The sequence below is a fragment of the Oreochromis aureus genome, linkage group 3, assembly GCF_013358895.1.
Source record: "Oreochromis aureus strain Israel breed Guangdong linkage group 3, ZZ_aureus, whole genome shotgun sequence".
NCBI lineage: Eukaryota > Metazoa > Chordata > Actinopteri > Cichliformes > Cichlidae > Oreochromis > Oreochromis aureus.
Window position 1 is genome coordinate 44,279,755 of NC_052944.1, and position 13,413 is coordinate 44,293,167.

Genomic DNA, 13,413 nt, shown 5'->3' on the forward strand with positions numbered 1-13,413 from the left:
AGAATACCAGAAATGGCAGGCCCAGCACCGGTGCAGTGTGCTTGGATAGAGTGTGGAGAAGCTATGGAGAATGTTATTTTGTCTGTAACTTTCCACCTCAGACAGTCTTGGTCCAGATTTGGGAGAAGATCTAGCAGGATATCATCTGTTATCTCATTAGGAGCATGCCACAATATTGTCAGGCATGCTTAAAAGCACATAGTGGCCATACAAAGTACCATTTTGAGCTGCACCAATGAAATTTCAGCAAAATGGACTAATCTGCCACATCTTTTCACTTTGATTTTTGAGGTGTATTTCTAGTCCCCTGTAAGCCAATAATGTTCATTTCCATCAAATAATATGGCATCCTTTGATTCCTAACACATTACTCAGCCCATTTCAGTAATATATACCCAGCAGGATTTTTTTCCCTTTAAGATCTGTGTTTTCTATGTCTTCCTTTATTTTTGTACCAGTGTCTTTAAGCTTATTCCTACATTTTTGACCTTGTATGTATCTTATAGAAAATCAAAAATAAAGTCAAAGCTTTGCACTCAAATCTTGTTAAAAAGAACAGTTCAAAGAAATCATCTATAACCACCAAATACCATGATATCCAAGTCCATGATGAGTGTATGTAAGATGGAGTTATTGCTGTCTTCCTCACTCTGTGTACAGGGGGAGACACACACACTTACAAGCACATAAAACACTGTTTACCTATCTTTGTGAGGGCATTCAGTGATAAAAATTAATCAATTACTCATAATCGTATGGCCCCCTTAACTCTACATTTGACTATTACAACAGAGTACCAAACCTAAATGTAATTCTAGCTTTAATCCTGAAGCCAAGCCTGCAGGGGGTTCCTTTTTGTTTCAGATTTACTGAGTAGTTTGCGGCAGCAAAATATGTGTGCATGTGTGTCTGCGTGTGTGTATATGCATGCGAAGAAGCTTGGAAGAAAGCAACTGGACTTCTTTAAGTTTCTTGAAGAGTCACCTTCCATCCAAGGTGTGAAAAAGGCTACCATGGTACCTGGTAGACTGAGAACCCATACAGACATTAAAGGAAAATGACTTTCTCACTGATGTAAACATTCACATTCACATTTTCAGCAGGTTACTTTCAGAAAACCACTCTGATACCGGACAGAATAGTCAGCTCATTACTCTCTTTAAGACCTTTGTAGGTCAGAACTGATTACTGAAAGTAACTCAAGACTTTGGCATATCTGTTGACTGCAAATCTGTTCTAACGCATGCCATCTTTGAGATGACAAAGTTGGAAGGCCTGTTTGGTCAGGTCATGTTCCTTAGCTTTCAGCCCCGCCCAGATACCCACTGGCTTTGATTTACACCAGTCTAACAAGCACATCATCAGTCAGGTGTGGTATTGCTTTTTGTTTAACTCAGAGGACAAGAGCAGGGAGTTCACACAGTGAAGGAACACCCTAGGAAAGTCTCTGTGCTGTGATTTTTCTCCACAGAAGACATATTACAACTCTACAATTGTTTCTGGGAGAAGGTATAAGGAACTGTCTGTGGAGTCCTGCTGCTGCAGCTTGTCAGTCCAACACAGGTGTGTTTCATTTACTATTTTGTCTCTGTGCCTTCCCACTGTTTTATATGACTTTTATGTGCATTCTACATAGATACATAGTCACAAGTATTACTGTTGATGTAGTTGTTTATTTTTTTTTACTGTTTGTTGTTGATTGTATGGATAAACTTTTATATCTTTGTTTAATATATACAATCCTGTATTTGCTGTCATATCACCCAAATGTAAGCCATGATAAGTTAGTAGTTAGTTTTAGTTTTGATGGAGGTTTTCCTGTCCATATACTGAAAGTCAGACCTGAATCATCTGTAAACTAAGTAGATTGTGTCAGGCATTGATCACATTCTCTATAGTTGTAGTTGTCCCTAAGTAGGACATTAAGATTAACATGTGGTTAATATTCCACAGAGAGAGAAGGTAAAGGTGCAACTGTTCCAAACCTGAAGACAAAACATGCAGTCACATGCAAATCCAAATTTCCTTTAAGTACAGATTATGTGCTTAAAGCTGCATGCCTTAAGCAACAAACGGACACCAGTCTCTGGTTAGGCTTCTTGGAATTTCAGACTGGAATTTTGTCAGTGATTCTTCCTCATGTAAGCTGATCTGTCTGAATGAGGAAAAACAAATGTAAGTGTTGGAACTGGGTGTAAGGGTCTTCCGACTTCCCCTCCAAGTCGAGCAGGAAGAACCACTGTTGGCTCAGTGGACCATATGACTGTTTCTTTTTAATTATGCATTTCATTGTCTACCTGCTTGACTTAACAGTCTAGTAAGTTCTAGACTTCTTTCATTACCTTGTGATTTCAGTGGCAGGAAGTATGATATCACACACACTCACAAACATGGCAGTTAAATAAAACTCCCAAAGTCCCTTTAGCGGTCATTCCTTTCCCCTACAGGAAAGTCCTGCTTTTGATTGTAGGTGCCCTTACCTTTGAGGGAAATCATGGACACGGACTATTGGAGGAAAATGCTCCCCATAGCGTAAGGGCTACCAGATGGTCTGAGTATATGGTTGAAGGGTTCATAATACCTTTAATTTGTCACCTCTATGTTCATAACAAGTACGAGCCAATCTAAGATTAAAGTTCTAAAATGGTTTTAAAATGTCTGGGTTTTTGTTTTTTTTGTTTTTTTTTACATTTGGTGAGACAATTCTATCTTCTCAGTTCCTGACTTTAATGTTGCTAAAGTCAGGAACTTAATGGTGACATCATTACAGACACAGATAAAATCTTGCCTTATGCCTGCAGATTAGACAAACAATGAGACTGCAGATTTGTTTGTTTTTTTGTACTGTAAAAGGACCACTTGTACCTCTTGGACAAACTAGAATTGTGGCTTTTAATGGAACGTTTCACCCAGGCTTCTTTTGTTCTTAAACATATTACTTTAAAAGTTGAAAGTTGGATGTCTGTGGATACATTTGTTTCTTTTAGAAGAAGGTTTTTAAAAATCTGCTTGTGTCATTCCTGTTATCCACCTTGCTAACTCGGCTTTAATTTTGCTTTGACTGTGACTGTGATGTTTGTACATTTGTATGTTATCTTTTTGACTTGTCATGAAGCTTTTTCTTGTCCCCCCCAGCACTGTGTACATTGCAATGAGAAACAACTTGGGTTGAAGGTTATTTCTCTCCATGCAACGCTACTCTCATTACATTGCACCAATGGACCCTCAGGTTTGTCCACCCCCTCTCAGTAGCAGCCAGTCAGTGATTAGTGGCCTTGACAAATCCCCAGCAAGCACTTTCAGACCTGGCCACTCACGGAGCAGCAGCACAGGTTCTGGCAAGCACTCAAAACAGGTAAAAAGGAAAAAAAAAGACACAAATTATATTGTGAAGTAAAAGATAAAACTGTATCCCCCTTGGCACAAATGGGCTTACAGAGATTTCCTCCATTTCTGCCTCCTCTTGCAATCCATATCACAGAATTCCTCTACATGTTGACTGACACCTGAAACTAAAAGCTGTGTTTTCATGAATGTAATTTTAAAGTGCTTTCTGTCTCTATCAGTCTCGTCACTGGGAGGTAGTGGATGACTTGCAGCATGTTGACAGGGGCTTGGTTCCAGGGTCATCTGGAGATCTCAGTATTCCTGGGATCTGTGAGGGCTACTTGATGAAAAGGAGAAAATATCCACTCAAAGGCTGGCACAAAGTGAGAGAATTTAAACTATTTTGCTTTTCCAGTTTCTCGGTGAAACTGTAGTAAATCCTGCAGGGTTGAACAGTGAAGATTTTTATCAACAACTAATTTGCCAAACTCTCTTTTTAGAGGTACTTTCTGTTGGAGAAAGGCATTCTCAAGTACTCAAAGACCCAGCAAGATGTAAGTCCAACACAAAAACATCAAACAACAATGATTCGCTCTGATGAAGAATAAAGTGTTAAATGTCCTCTGCCATTGTGTTTAGATTCAAAGAGGGAAGCTGCATGGCTCTCTGGACATCAGCATGGCTGTCATGTCTGTGAATAAGAAGACCAAACGCATAGACCTGGATGCTGGAGACAACCTGTATCACCTCAAGGTAACTTATTGGTTCCAGGATGATTCAAGTGTTTACTGTGGCTAGATCAGATGTATCCAAATTAAATAAATTCTCTTCTCTCTAGGCAAAAAGTCACGACATTTTCTACATCTGGTTGACCAAGCTGTGTGCCCATCGTGTGTTCAGAAAAAATGAGGCCATGAGTGTCCATCGTGGTGTGCTTCATGCGCTTTCTTTGGGCCAGAGCACTCTCCCGGCTTTCTCTCAGCAAAGCAGAGGAACAGTCAGTATAACTTCCTGCTCCAGTAAACTGTCCACAGCTGAAAGGAAATTTAGTTTGTGCTATAGGAATCCAATCAAATGGAGAATCGCAGATAGACTGGTCAACATTTTTGCGACCAACAAATGTTTGAATATTAATAATTTGGATGATTATACTTTAGACAGCTGACTATCAAAAAATACAGAATATGGTATTTACGTAATCCATGATCACTGTAGTCTGAAAAACGGCAGTTGCCTACAGATACTGTAATTGTTGTGAAAGTGCTTTTTTTTTTTTTTTTTTTTTTTTTTTTTAACCTTGATATATGATCCTGCAGATTCCTCACTACGCCAGCTCTGCATCAGTGTACCATCCAGAGATGGCAAGTCCTGCCCCAGCCGTTGCCAGTCAACCAGGTGTGACCAGCAAGGTATCAGCTTGGCTGCAGCAGACCCACGACATAGATGCAACCTCCAATGGTGAGAGCTGCATTAGAGATGGCGCCAGAAAGGGAGGCCTGATTCTTGATCATAGGTCCTCCATATTTAACAATGAATTGATCAGTAGGTGTGCCTGTCTCTTCGTTCCATTTCTGAACTGTGACCTTTAACCCACTGCCTATCAGAACTGGCTCGTTGTCAGGCAGATCTGACAGAACTGGCTCAACTTATCCAGAGACTGAATTGGCTGGAAGGAGGCTACCCTATCACTAACACAGACCTGGAGATGCGAATCAGCATGCAGGCAAGTATGCTGGTCCTAAATGCAAATGTGTGTCACTTGTCAAAGAATATTTTACAACCCGGGGGGGGAGTAATTTCACACAAAGTTTGATGTTTAATTGAAGCAAAAATCTGAAAGGCCAGTAGAAAGGCTGTAACACTTTACCATAGTTTTTCTTTAGGAAATGCAAAAAGAAATTAAAACAAAAGACACCCATAATCGCTCATTCTGAAAAATATTTCCAGGTCATTCACTATCTTAACCAACTATATGCCAGATTAGCCTTAACAGCACCATATATAAACTGGAGGATGGAACTGTGATATGATGCTGTTGGGATTTCATTCTCAGCTTCAGAATTGCTCCACCCTAAGCTGCAAAAGAAAATGGTCTGGAAAAGGAAGCTATAATTTTGTACTTCTGTGTTTAGAATCTCTCCCTGGAAAAACCCAAGAAAAAGAATGGGCGAATGCCGGGTCACTCCAGGACTCTGTCTCGTGCTGAGGCCATGGGGGGAATGGTAGGAATTTGTTACTTAATGTCTTGTTACAGTACCATCAGACAGCTCTCCACTGTTTAGCCTCTACAATTCTGTGACTCTTTTCCTTTTCTCTCCATCTCCAGCAGTTCACTTCCAGTCACCTGAGCACAAATTCCACTTCTGTTCAGTCCATTCCAAACTACGTCTACTCTCAGCTGTCCAATCCTCAAGTCACCTCACCTGAAGCTAAGAAGCTCCACCAGGAGATCTGCACTGCTTCTCAGAGAGGTATGGCCTTGCCGCCACTTGGCTAAGTCTGAAGCTCTCTGCATTAGCATTGTCTTTTTTCCCTATCTTGACATATTGCTGAGAGTGTGAAAATCCTCGTCTATCACTTACGCTTTTGCTGTGTTGCAGTTCACAGTTCTCTGAAGTCCATTCATGAGGTTTTGACCTTGGAGCGCGAGAGACTGAGGCAAGCCTGGACCGGCCCAGACATGCGGCAGAACACCTCACAGCAGCTCGCTACCATCTGTAGCACATTGTCTGAGGTAACGTACACATGCGTATACAAACATGGATACTTATGGCCTATGTGGAAACAAACTTAACCTGACTTCTAATTCTTGATGTCCTAAACCAGATAAAAACACAGACTAGATCCTTCACCATACCCCAGTTAGTGTCCTTCCAACACTCTAAATCTTAGTGTAGCCCTGCAAACGGCAACAATGGGCCCAGCCCTGAGTGATACTGTTGAGCAGGTTTGGGCTGTTTTCAGGTAAGACGGGCACAAGTTAATACAGGTGGAACTTAAAGGAACACACCTCAAGTATTCCTTTCTTTTCACACACAAATATGCATATAAAAAGATTGTCGCATACTGAAACAAAGCAGTCAGGTCAGGGACTTGTTGGCTCCTGCTGTCAGCCTGACTGTGTTTATGCAACACTTCTTGCTTTTCTCTTGGCTTCTTACCATGGTGCATGTGACTGCATGTTTGAACATCAGCAGCTGTGACTTTGGGCTTTATTTTGTTAATAGTTGCTTGGCAACTGGCTATCAACTGATATTCACAGTGATGAACATATCCCATGGTTAATAAATGTATGTTATTACCCTGTTTATTTACTGTTATAGCACTCTACTGGAAACTGGTGAGACTTTCACCCTCTTGTTCAAAATTGCTTTAGAGTTGTTTACTAACCATAAGTTACTGAGTTTAAAGGGTAGATAAATGAAGTTGTCCTAGGAAGAGTTGATTGATCTTTTTTTTTTTTTTTTTTTTTTTTTTTGCAAGAGGGTGGGTGTAATTCAGAAATACTAAATGTCTGAAGGGACCTTTCCTAACCTGTACTAAGTTAAAACATTTACTAATGTCCTACCTGGCCCACTAAAAAGCTCTCAGTCCTTGCTAAGATATTATCCATAATTCAGTTTGATTGTGCTGGTATTTCCTGTACTGGAGAGCAGCTGCACTTGGCAACAAGTAATATTTGCCTCACCTCTGCTGTGTTTGTGCTTTGGAGTGTGCGTGATATTCGCTGCATGCATTTTTGATCCTGTGTTTCTTCTGCACTTCTCCTGGATGGCTTGTATGTGCGTGTGTGCGTGTGTGCCTGCGCGCATGCAGCTTGATATACAGTCCCATCTGACCAAAGTCCATTCACTTTCCCTGTCCTCTGACTCTTCTGAAGAATCGTTCTGCACTGTCCGTCCAGACCAGGTGTGTAGTGTATGTGTGTAGCATTATTTATTTATTTATTTATTTATTTATTTTCTGGTGTCACTAATTTGCTGATCATCCTGATTTACATTGAATTCTAGCTCAAGATCATGAAGAAATTTTATCTGACTGAAGCTATAAGATTGTGGGAAACTTTGGTCAAAAAAGGAAAACATGGAATGATTTACAGTCTGGTGATGTGGGTGGTGGTGCTGCTGTTATTCACAGTTGGGACAGCTGCACCTACAATTCTTACAGAGCAAGTTGTGTGGGTAGCACCTGTTGGAAATTCACTGTTGATTTCACTTCGCACACCCTACAGGTAGACTTGTTTATTGGACTTAAATGGTCAAACTATAGCTGGAACCATGTTTCATCCTTACAGAGAACACCTTCCTTAAGTCGTCACAGTAACCGTCCACCTTCAGTGGCAGATTCCATGGCAGAGTATTTTGATGCCAGCGAGGTAATAGTGTGCGAGACTTCGTCAGAGGCTGAGGCTTCTGATGAATCGGGCCTGAGTGACATCACCACCACTACCACATCGGAGCCTGAAGAAGGACATTGTGAGTGTTTACCTTCAAATAAATCACGACTGCACGATTTTCTGTGCCACAACAAAGGTTAACACGAAACAAAAACATCAAGTCATTGTTTCCTCTGTCCTCCATAGCTGCTGCTACTCTTAACTACAGAGAAAGTTTGAACAGCGCAAGTCACAAGCCACGCCCAGTGCCTCCTGATACTGGTAACGTCATCTTCTGTTGAGCAAACCTGGAAATTTATATTTCAATATGGTAACTGCTAATATGAAAGGAATGATAACACTAGGACAGATATGGCTGCTAATAGTGCTTCTGATTCATACAAAATTCAGACGTGAAGTAGCCTGTATACATTTGGAACCAAACTGTAGCTTTGTCAAAACCACTTAGGTTTCAGCTCGGATGAGCATGCTTTGCAAAGCGGCTTGCAGCAGCAGTCATATACAGGCTGAAGCAACTTGAATTCTATGTCCCATATGGCACTTGCACATGGAAAAGGGCAGCAGGACAGCCATGAGCTTAGCTGGGCTAATATGAGTTTCTGCTGTAACTGGTGCTAAACATGACTCCAAAACCTATCTCAATTATGTTTAGTCCAGTAGAGCTTTGTTGGTTTGTCAATAAACTCTACAATATACACACACACACACACACACACACACACACACACACACACACACACACACACACACACACACACACTTCGAAGATAAACTTCGAATAAGTACAACAGTATTGTACTTGAATAGAATACAATAACAAATAGAAAAGAGTGAGAATGAATAAATACAAGAGTACACAGAGTCCAACATTGAAACACAGAATAGTGCAAGTGTTGGAAGTGACAGAAGAGTGTTATGTAGTCCAAGTAGTGTGTGGAGATGAGTCCAGTGCAGAGGAAGGCAGCGTTGTGTTCAGGAGCCATACAGCTTGGGGGGGGGGGGGAAGCTATTGCACAATCTCGCTGACCTGTTGCTGATGCTGCAGAGTCATCTTCCGGATGGAGGAGGAGTAAACAGTTGGTGGGAGGGGTGATGCGGGTCAGCCATGATGCTAGTGGCTTTACAAATGCAGCATGAAGTGTAAATGTCCTGTAGACTGGGTAGAGAGCTGCCAATAATCCTCCGGAGGGCTCTGCATGTTGATGCGTGGCAGTTTCCATACCAGACTATTTAATTGTTATTTGGGAGACCTTTAACATTTCTAACCATGTATGGCCTGTAATTTCATAAGGATCTTAAGAATCTTGAAGCATGCTATAAAACAGCGGTCCCCAACCTTTTTTGCTCCACGGACCGGTTTATGTCCAACAACATTTTCACGGACCGGCCTTTAAGATGTCGTGGATAAATACAACAAAATAAAACCAGTACCGGTACCAAAAAAAAAAAAGATTTATTCATAACACACAGGGAAAGACCCAGGGAAACAGAGTTAAAAAATAACGATTAAAACCCTGAAAACCATAAATTTCATACCCAAGCCTCAACTCTTGCGGCCCGGTAGCAAACAACTCACAGACCGGTACTAGTCCGTGGCCCGGGGGGTGAGGACTGCTGCTATAAAGGGTTTTGGAAGCACCACCAGTGAGGCCTGGAACATGTGGACATTGTGATTATTCTTGGTTAGAGTTGACCAGGTTTATCTCATGTTGTGTGTTTTTGTAATTTTAATCATCCATTTTGTTTAATATGTTACGTTGTTTTGTGGTGTTACCATGCAGGTCGTCGCACTACCCTGCCTGCCCCCTGCGCAGACAACAGTCACATTGGCATTATGACCATCCTCTACAACAACATTGGCAAGGATCTGTCCAGAGTGTCTATGCCAGTTGCTCTCAATGAGCCACTCTCGTTGCTGCAGAGGCTCAGTGAAGAACTGGAGTACTCTGAGCTGCTGGACATTGCCAGCAACATTGATGATCCATATGAGAGGATGGTGTGTTGGGATTGCTTATGATTTCTGACCCGCTGGGAGTCAAATCAAGTTGAATTTGGTGTAAGGCTTGTTGAGGATTTGCGAAAAAAGGTGTTTTTGTCTTGTTTGTTTTTAGGTTTATGTAGCAGCATTCTCCATCTCTGGTTATGCCTGGGCATCCTGGAGGAATCGTTACAAACCCTTCAACCCTGTCCTGGGTGAAACGTATGAGAATTACAGAGAAGACAAGGGATTCCAATACATTAGTGAACAGGTAACCTGAAGACATAATGATTTGGCTTATTGGTGTTTTAGAACAGACTTTAATGCTGTATTGTCTTGTTTTCAGGTCAGCCACCATCCACCCATCTCTGCTTGCCATGCAGAGTCGGAAAACTTCACTTTCTGGCAAGGTGTGTTGTTTTTGGGTTTTTTTTTTGGTTTCTTAAGCAGGTCCCAGATATACAGCAGTAAGACCTAACACTGCAGCTTTCCCTTCTTTACCTCTGCTCTCAGATCAGAGATGGAAGTACAAGTTTTGGGGCAAGTCTGTGGAGATCATCTCTTCTGGACTAGTTAATGTTACCCTACCCAGGTGATGATTTTTTTTTTATATATATATTTAAATAACTGGCCTATTGTTGCTGCAAAGCTGGGCAATTTAACCAAACTGTCCATTGAAGGAAGTACAGTTTCTGGTACTTGCATGTTGGCTTAATTTTTCAAAGGCGTGATTTCTCCAGATAAAAAGGAGAAATGCAAACAGGCTAGAAGATTGATCGGATGAGTGGGAGACCTTTAAGACTATCTTGAGGCTTTTTTGATACAAATGCTGACACAGACGTGACAATATTATAAGTGTTAGTAAAAAGTAAACAAGATAGACTAAAGCAAAGGATGGCTGGTTTGCAGTTTGCTGTCACAAGGCACCAGCATTTCTAAAAATCCATATACACTTTGAGCCTGTACGAATCATCTACATTAAAAACTGTTTCAATTTCATTTCGCAATGATCACAGTATAATGTGTTTGTTTTTTGTTTAGATATGGTGATCACTATGAATGGAATAAGGCCGTTACATGTATCCACAATGTCTTGAGTCAGCAACGCTCTTTGGAGCACTATGGTGAGGTGATCATCAGAAACACAAAGAGTGACGTGTGCACCTGCAAGATTACTTTTGTCAAGGTAAGGACATGCGCACATGCATATTTTTTTCTAATTTAGCCAGAGGTCCATGTAATGCATTGAAATTGTGCTAAGTACCTTCATCTTTTCATCCCAGTCCCGCTACTGGAGCTCGGACAGCAGTAAGAATGAGGTGCAGGGTGTGGTTCTGGACCAGGCTGGGTCAGTGATTCATCGTTTCGGTGGTCTCTGGCATGAAGGCATTTTCTGTGATACTCTACCTACACCAAAATGTATCTGGAAACCCAGTGAGTAACACTGTTCAACGCTCAAATCCCTCACAAATTACTCCAATCCTTGATATGATTCATGTAAAGACCACCTTCAACCCGAGCCAAGACTGACTCATTGATCTCTTCCACAAATGATTTAGCTAATCTACTTTATACACAAACGCTGAGTTTTGGCAACAATGTTCAAGTTTTAGACGAAAGATCTTTAAATATCCACGATATCCTTTTCTATACAGATGTACAGCCTGATGACTATGTCCAGTTCTATGGCTTCTCAAGTTATGCCAGGGAACTTAATGAACTGACTTCAGAATTGAAGGCTGTCCTTCCACCTACAGACACACGTTTCAGACCAGACCAGAGGTATCCAAGATCTTGTTTAATTTAAATTATGGTAGACTGACGGAAATTTCTGCACCATCTTCTGTGCGCTCCAATTCCTTACTCTTGTCTGCTCTATCAGGCTCCTGGAGGAGGGAAAAATAGCAGAAGCAGATAAAAGGAAGGACGAGGTGGAGGAGAAGCAAAGGGAAAGGAGGAAAGAAATGGCCAAGAAAGGGGAGGAACACATCCCCAGGTTCTTCAGGTGAGAAGCTTTTCTCGTTGCCTCGCTCTGTTTTTGTGGTGGTAGACTGTCAAAAGTCTAGTTAATAATTCAAGCAGCAACACATCTGGTGTCCTTTTCTTCAGTATCAGCCTTTTTCTGTACGAAATGTGTGCATAAATGTCATTTTCTAATCTCAGTTACAAGATGTGGGGTTTGCTCAAGCGCATGCCTTTTAATATGGGAGTACTTGGATATTATTTTGAATGTAACAAAGACCACAAGACAGGAAGAGATTACACTGTCCAACCAATAATGGTGGTAAAAGCTGGTATTTAAAGCACTAAATAATAAACATGATGGCAGAAAAAAATAAACAATTTAAAAGGAGGGGGAGGGGCACCCATTTACCAAAAAAAACAAAAAAACAAAAAACTCAGCTGCTTCTATATTTAACCATCCAGCTTAAATAAAAATGTTTGATGCCTAAGCAGCTTGTTCTGTTTTTTGTTTGTTTTGTGGTGATTGGCTGCCTCACTGTTGATGCTGTCAACAGAAGAGGTTCTTGGATGTGATTATAAATGTCACATTGTTTAGATTTCTGTGGGAAAATACAGACTCTTAGAACACTCTATGTATTTTTATTTATTTAGGCTTATTAATATTTCCAGGTTGAATGTGTTGCATGTCACTAATTGGTCTGTTTTCCCAGAAAATCGGTGGATGAAGCTGGCAGAGAGGTGTGGCTGTACAATGGGACATACTGGATGCTCCGCAAAGACCCTAGCTTTGCCAATACTGAAAATCTGGATCTGTGGTAGAACTCTACACCCACCTGAATATGAGGCTGAATGAAAGCGGATCCATGCGAACACATAATGGCACGATGAACACGTCGTCAATAAAAGTAATCAGCTATAACTATTTGTGATTATTAGCCTGGTGAAGAATAAACTGTATTGACCCAACAGCAGTGACCAAAGGGCCAAAATACTGCTACCATTGGTGCAAGGGATACAGGGAAAGGGCTTTAAGAAGCATAAATGAACCTCTCATTAGTTTCCTTTTGGTGCCAGTGTAGAGATGAGATGCTACTAAGGTACAAATGAAGACTGATTTAGATGAAGCCGGATGTCTTTCCTGCCTTTTTGCCTTTCTCTGCCATAAAGAAAATCTGAAATATTATCATTTATGTTTAAGAAGCAAAGCTTCACTTGAATTCTACTTTAAATTGCTGCCATTTAGGAAAAACTTGGGTAAAATGTTTTCTTGATGTAAATAGTGGGTGATTTATAACATTTTATGTCATGCGTTTGTAAATTTTAATATCAGGCTCAAAGTGTTAAATTCTTTCTTGTAGAGGGGCTTATGTGGTATTTTGCAGGTGAACTGGTGCTGTTCTCATGGGGTCTTACTGTTTAAACAAAGTCTGTATGCATGTTGTGTTGGGTCACATCGGTGAGTCCATATACCAGAATGAATCAAGCGCCATTTCAACCCATCTGTCTTCATTTCTCTCTGTCCTTGATGAGCTGAAACACCTCTTAGACATTTAGACTGTGAGTTGAGTCAGTGAAGGTTTTTTATGTTTCGATAGTGGATTTTTAATAAGGAAAAGAGATGGCTGTTAAATCATTGTGAATGTTTTTTTTTTTTTTTTTTCAGTGGTTTAGTTTCAAATAAAAGGTTCTAGATCAACATTAAACTTCTGTTCATTACTAAACTTCTGCAAAATTGCTGCCTAGAATC

General features: G+C 40.8%; 1 protein-coding gene across 3 annotated transcripts; it reads left to right on the forward strand.

Annotated features, from left to right (window-relative positions):
• The first annotated feature begins 1,374 nt into the window (after positions 1-1,374).
• Positions 1,375-13,387, forward strand: LOC116328207 (oxysterol-binding protein-related protein 7-like). Of its 3 annotated transcripts, none has more exons than XM_031749934.2 (23): positions 1,375-1,563; positions 3,136-3,355; positions 3,567-3,710; positions 3,828-3,881; positions 3,967-4,080; positions 4,166-4,324; positions 4,644-4,785; positions 4,932-5,050; positions 5,460-5,549; positions 5,654-5,798; positions 5,928-6,061; positions 7,144-7,236; positions 7,622-7,802; positions 7,910-7,984; positions 9,505-9,719; positions 9,835-9,972; positions 10,048-10,111; positions 10,215-10,293; positions 10,743-10,887; positions 10,985-11,135; positions 11,357-11,483; positions 11,584-11,706; positions 12,377-13,387. In XM_031749934.2, exons 2-23 carry the CDS (start codon positions 3,188-3,190, stop codon positions 12,483-12,485), a joined length of 2,769 nt encoding a protein of 922 aa, XP_031605794.1. In that variant the 5' UTR covers positions 1,375-1,563; positions 3,136-3,187; the 3' UTR covers positions 12,486-13,387. The 3 variants fall into 3 exon arrangements, with proteins under 3 accessions (XP_031605794.1, XP_031605796.1, XP_031605797.1); XM_031749936.2 differs by having other exon boundaries at positions 5,657-5,798; XM_031749937.2 differs by lacking the exon at positions 7,144-7,236.
• The last annotated feature ends 26 nt before the right edge of the window (positions 13,388-13,413 follow it).